Consider the following 5,565-nt stretch of genomic DNA (forward strand, 5'->3'; position numbering starts at 1 on the left):
TTTGCTGTCGGCTAAAAAACGCAACTACCACAAATGAAATCATGCTGGTCGAATTTTGATCTCGGTGTGCTTTAAAGAATATCCTAGTCCTCGAAATGACCGCCACGTAATACCTTGTGCGTTACCTCCGCCCTTGTACAAACCATTTGGATTGGCGTTATGGCAGCTTTTATACCACCATCCACCTTTATAGTCTAACGCACAGTTTCCGCTGTTATGAACGTCGTTATCTTTGTCTTTGGTTGTAAACCTCATGTTTCTAGGATATCAAATGCATTTCGTAAGAAACTGAGAAAAAGCGAGGAAGCAATGCTTCTAGCAGCATATCATAGTCAATAAAGTGCAACTGGCACCACATGGTGGGAAATATCCAAGGAGCACTAATTGTCAGCAGTGTACATAAAAAGATTCCCCTATCAGGAAAGTTCGAGAAAATGGAACGGTGAGCAACGTACACTTGTTTGTTATAGTTAAGCAAGCAGGAATTTTATGTCATCTTGTTGAAAGGAGCATTCCTGGTTAGCAAAAAACTGGAAGTTAAAATATCTGATCGGCAATGACGCAGTTGAGCTCAGATTTGTCTTATGTAGAAAAAAGCTGATCAGCTTAAGAGTAGGGGATCCTCAGCTTCCAACAATCATCAACGTATTTCCAATTCTCGGGCAGGAGACTTTTTGAAACTACCCTTGTATTACAAGTCATTCTCAGAGTAAAGTACAAAAGGGTACTATGAGACATACCTGATAGGCATCGTGTGCGAAATCAATGAGTCGCCTGCAGTGCCTCGGTATCCATCGATTGTCACCCGATAATTATCGCTTTCGTTGGCCACAGCAAAAGTCGTGTACTCGGCAAATCGTCGGTCGCCTTCGTAATCCTCCATATCAATTCGAAACGCCATGCTGGCAGATGCAGTCAGACGGTGAAGATAATCGTTTCCGAGCCAAAACTCGCCTTTCAGATTTCCAAAGCCTTTTTTGTATGATTCCCAGTCGACATAAAAGTCCACAGAGCCATCCATGCGCCTTTGAAAGATGGTCCATCCTCCGCCATCAGTTGTCATGTCACACAGCACTTGAAAGGGTTCTTCTTCATCAGGGTAAACCCAGTACACACCGTCAGTTTTGGAACCAGTTTGATAATAATCTAGACAGTTCTTGGCCGGGCAATCTAGAAATAACGAAAAAAAGTAAAACGCTTTGACGATAACAAAAATTATTTATTCTATCTCTCTCTCTCTCTCTCTCTCTCTCTCTCTAGATGTTTTTGTAATGGAAGTGACATCCTTGATCTTTCATTCCCTTATCTGTCCCGGGCATTTTCAGTATGTCACTCTTCCAGAGTTGTTTTTGTCTTTCCCCGAACAGATCTCCACTTACCTTTAATACACTTACAAATATGAGTGTCTGATTTGTAGTCAACAACACAAGTTTCATTCTCCTTGCAAGGATCATCTTCCTCGCAGGTGCTCTAAAAATTAAAAAAAAAAAAACAGTTTACCAAAAGATTTCAATAGGATGATGGCAGACTTTTTCGTTTAAGAAGGTTCTATAGGGCTTTGTGACCGAGATCTAGGTGCGAACATAGCGCGAACTTGAAAAGTGTTGACATTCATAACATGGCGGCTCTATACGATCGCACGATTGTTATCTGAAAAGGTGTGATAAAACAGTTAATTTAGTGTCAACAACTGAGTTGAAATTGGCCTGACGAAGGGCTAACGCTCGAATTGTCAGCTTTTCAACCTTTTACGGTGGCCAATTTTCGTTTTCAACTCACAGAGTTGTTAACACTAAATTACCTGCTATACTCTCCCACCGACACAGCACCACAGTTTCTTTAGAAACTTACCCCCTTTAGGCATGCGTTAAAAACAGTTTAACAGTTTTTATTTAATGGAATCTTGGGTTTCCAGTAACTGCACCCGTAATATTTTTAGGCCTTCTACGCCTGAAAAAGAAGTCAACCGAGAAGAAAACACCGTGGGAAAAATTACCAACAGGCGACAGATCGCGACAGATTCGAAAGTTTACGCATGCTCAGATACAGATTTTGGCGAAGTTCTATTCTATTACGTGCTGTTTTGCGACAAAAAAAATAGGGATCTTTCGAGCAAGATTTATCGCGTTTCCTTTGGTGGAATTTGAAGTAGATGAAGAAAACAAAAAATTGCAAGTAGCCAAGGAAATTTCGGCTTTTAAATGATCGGCTGGACAAATTTCATAAATTGTGAAAATTATTAGAGCTTTCACCGAAGAAAATTGAAGAAAATCAAAGGCAAAGCCAAAAATTACCATTGGCGAGCGTCTCCCTTCGTGGAGTCTTAGCTCAATAAGAAAATCATTCATATATTTTATCATTTGTTTTTCTCGAGCTCTTGTTTAAACAAAATTAATTATTAAATGAAAAAAAGGGTCAAATATACCACACGATGTGGAGAAATTCCTGAAATGAGTTTACTAATCCTTTCTCCTATCCTATCATTGCCTTTATTTAACTGATGATTTCGTCGAGCAACGGCTTTAAGAGGATCCAAGTGGTTACGAAAACACTATAGATATATATTACACTTCCTTACATAACTAACACGACATGAAGACAAACTCTATTAGTAAGCTTAAGAAAAAAATTCGGCATTTGAATGCTACAACTGCAAATTAAAAGTGAATGAAATATCTTAAATAAATACAGAACTCAGATTGTGCAATTCTATTCTTGTATTATTACAAATTATGGAAAGCCGTTAACATAGTGCTGTCTTCCTTTGTTTGACAATTTTTTCTGGCTGACGACGGCCGCATCCCGCTTTATTTCGAGATTTATTCCTATGTTGGAGTCTTCTGTGTTATTTCTAACTACATTTCATCAACCATAAGTGTTTAGAGGAAATTTGTATTAGATTATGATTCATCTTAAGGTAGATTCATTTCACGAAAGGATGCCTTAGTGAGGAGTTCTCGTTCCTTCTCTGACGAGAACCTCTGAGGTCTTCATAACAGGTGCTCCTCGGCACCGATAACTCTAGAAAGATATTGTATTCTTTGGAATCAGTTGACTCAATTGAGACGTGAAACAACGTCTTTAATATGACCTAGTTGTCTATAAAGGCTGATAAAACCCCGTAGATACATAAAATATTTTAAAAGGCTAAAGTTTCAAGTACTTTATCGTGTTTTAATCATTTCAACTTCCCAACCTTTCCAAGCTCGGCATGTGTCCTCAAGACCCAGTAATTACTAACTCACAATGCAAGGTAAACAGTACCAAAATTGCTGCATCATCTAAAGAGTTAGTCGGTTTTTTTCCTGTATTCCTCCATATAATGTTTCATACTCTCTTGTAAAATTTACCTAACACACAAATCGGTCCGAGCCACTCAGCTGGCATCTGTTGGCCGCCTTGCCATGGATGGGAAGGAAGTTGTTTGACAAACATGGATATTCCAAGCTTTAAAAACCTCTTTTAACCTTCCAAATAATATTTTTTTAATTGGCTTGGTGAAAACTCAACTAGCGGTCTCTGTAAGAGCGGTCCAAGGCGTTTTTCATTGGAAAAAAGTTTTGCCTCAAACTTTGCCCATTAAACTATTATTGGTAGTAAGTAAATAAAACCACATTGGTTTCTGAAAATTAAATTTAAAGTTTTTTTTTAAAGTTCTTAATAATCAAAGCTGCAAAAGTCCCTTTTTTAATCTCCTGCGACATCGAAACTTTCAAAAGTTGACAAGTTTACTCCTTATAACACATCACACGCAGCAAGAAATCGTTTGTATTCCTAAATTGTGTGATATATAAGGGATGAGGTAAGCATTTAAGTTGAAAGATTTAGGGTAAACTTGTTTTGCTTTAAGGGGGCGAACTTGTGACGGGGCAAAACTTTCATAAATCGACTGAAGCACGGATGGGAAAACGCTTGAATCTTCATCAGCAGGATTTATGTGAAAAGTAAAGTAAGGTTTATATCACTTATTGTAAAAATCGTTTGCAAAAATTATTTCCTTAAAATAGTTTTAGTACTTTTTATCAAGGTCTAACTTTTTCTGTTTATCATGGCTCTACCAGGCTTCTTTCCGTGACACAAACATCGGCAAATTTCCCACCAGGTTGGCACAAGAATCCTAGATTCTTAAAAACTTTAGCGACATATATTAGGCAGAGTTAGGTTGATGCATTTCAGCTAGAAAACATTTTAAAGAGATCCAGCTTCGATTTTAGAGATAAAATTCAACCATTGAGCCTCAATTAATTTTTGATAAACTAAAAGAGATTCAACTTACCTTTATTCCTCTGTAAATGAAATTTTCATCCTCGGTAAAGTTAGCAAATCCAACAAATCGATCAGAGTCGCTTATTTGACATTTGAATTTCCCTGAGTTGCCCTCTACGATTCCAAAGTTGTAGGATTGACATCGCTCTTTATTGACACACTCAAATCGACAAGAACTTTCCGAATCCACTTCTATTTCTTTTATCAGGCTTCCGTTCAGCTTTTTTCCTTCCAACTCTTTGGCAAAGTTAACAGCTTTCAAATTTGGCCCTGAAATACGGCTTATGCCGTACACAACTGAACAGGCGAGATTAAATATCCACAGATACATGTTTACTCTCCATGGAAAGCTTTTCACGTGAACTGATGTGGAAATTTCTTTGACTTTGAGCGACGACCTAGTTAGGTTAGCAGGTGAAAATAAATTCTTAAAGTGAAGAAATAGCTTGCAGCAATTTCTTTACGCTCTTAATACGCAAAGAATGCGCTCGGGAGGTCTTGTACAATAATTACCTTTTTTTTTACATAAAAGGAAATACACTCCCTTTACTTGTGATTTCCATATTAATCTCTTTAACGACACGATGAGGCCCCTAGTGGGGATCTCGTAAATAAACCTTTTTCATCATAATTTTTGTAATCATCATACCTCAGGCAGAGTGGACAGTTGTTATCAATATACACCTTGCGAAGTAGAGCATTCAAATGCTGACTGATCAAATATATTTTGATTAGATACAACGTAAAAGTCTTTCCTATAGCTACAGGTTTACAGTACGACGAACTGATGCTAACATAATTTTTTCCGCATTCATAATTAAGGGCCACCTCGGAAGTACTTCATATTTATCATTGTTTCATCTTTACTCCTACTAAACTAAAAATTAACTTTTCGCTTCATTTAAGAATTCTCTTTAAATATGTATGAGTTACGTCCCTAAAAAATTCATACACCTTATTTGATGGTTTAACATAGAATCGCATGGCTAAAGGTAAACTCGCGGTCTGATTGGCTATCGAGGAGAGGGTATTTATAATCGTAATTGAATTGAGTGGAGTGCAATTTGAGCTGAAATCATACGCGTGATTTCGATTTGAAATCACAAGTATGATTTCAGACCAAAATCTCACAACATGAGGTTCAATTACCACTTTATTACCTCCATTGTTAAATTGCCCAAATACAGGCCTTGGTCAGTTCAAATATTTTATTAATGCAGTACTAAGCTGATTTCAAGTTGAATTCATCCATTTTTTGGGAAGAAAAAAAATAAGAGTTTTGGAAACAATAGTTGCAAA

At 37.3% G+C, this 5,565-nt stretch overlaps 1 protein-coding gene across 1 annotated transcript; it reads right to left on the minus strand.

Moving 5' to 3' along the window:
- Window positions 1-4,650, minus strand: LOC131770922 (ficolin-2-like). The gene is made up of 4 exons (XM_066158496.1): window positions 4,277-4,650; window positions 1,380-1,470; window positions 741-1,170; window positions 1-259 (listed from the first exon to the last, which is right to left on the minus strand). Exons 1-4 carry the CDS (start codon window positions 4,595-4,597, stop codon window positions 40-42), a joined length of 1,062 nt encoding a protein of 353 aa, XP_066014593.1. The 5' UTR covers window positions 4,598-4,650; the 3' UTR covers window positions 1-39.
- Window positions 4,651-5,565: the final 915 nt, after the last annotated feature.

This window comes from Pocillopora verrucosa, chromosome 1 (genome assembly GCF_036669915.1).
Source record: "Pocillopora verrucosa isolate sample1 chromosome 1, ASM3666991v2, whole genome shotgun sequence".
In the NCBI taxonomy this organism is placed as follows: Eukaryota; Metazoa; Cnidaria; class Anthozoa; order Scleractinia; family Pocilloporidae; genus Pocillopora; species Pocillopora verrucosa.

Coding starts and splice junctions, on each gene's coding strand:
- LOC131770922 (XM_066158496.1), bottom strand. CDS start 4,597: ATGTATCTGTGGATATTTAATCTCGCCTGTTCAGTTGTGTACGGCATA. Junction 1,171..1,379: donor TATTTGTAAGTGTATTAAAG/GTAAGTGGAGAT, acceptor CGTTATTTCTAG/ATTGCCCGGCCAAGAACTGT. Junction 260..740: donor TCGCACACGATGCCTATCAG/GTATGTCTCATA, acceptor TTGATATCCTAG/AAACATGAGGTTTACAACCA.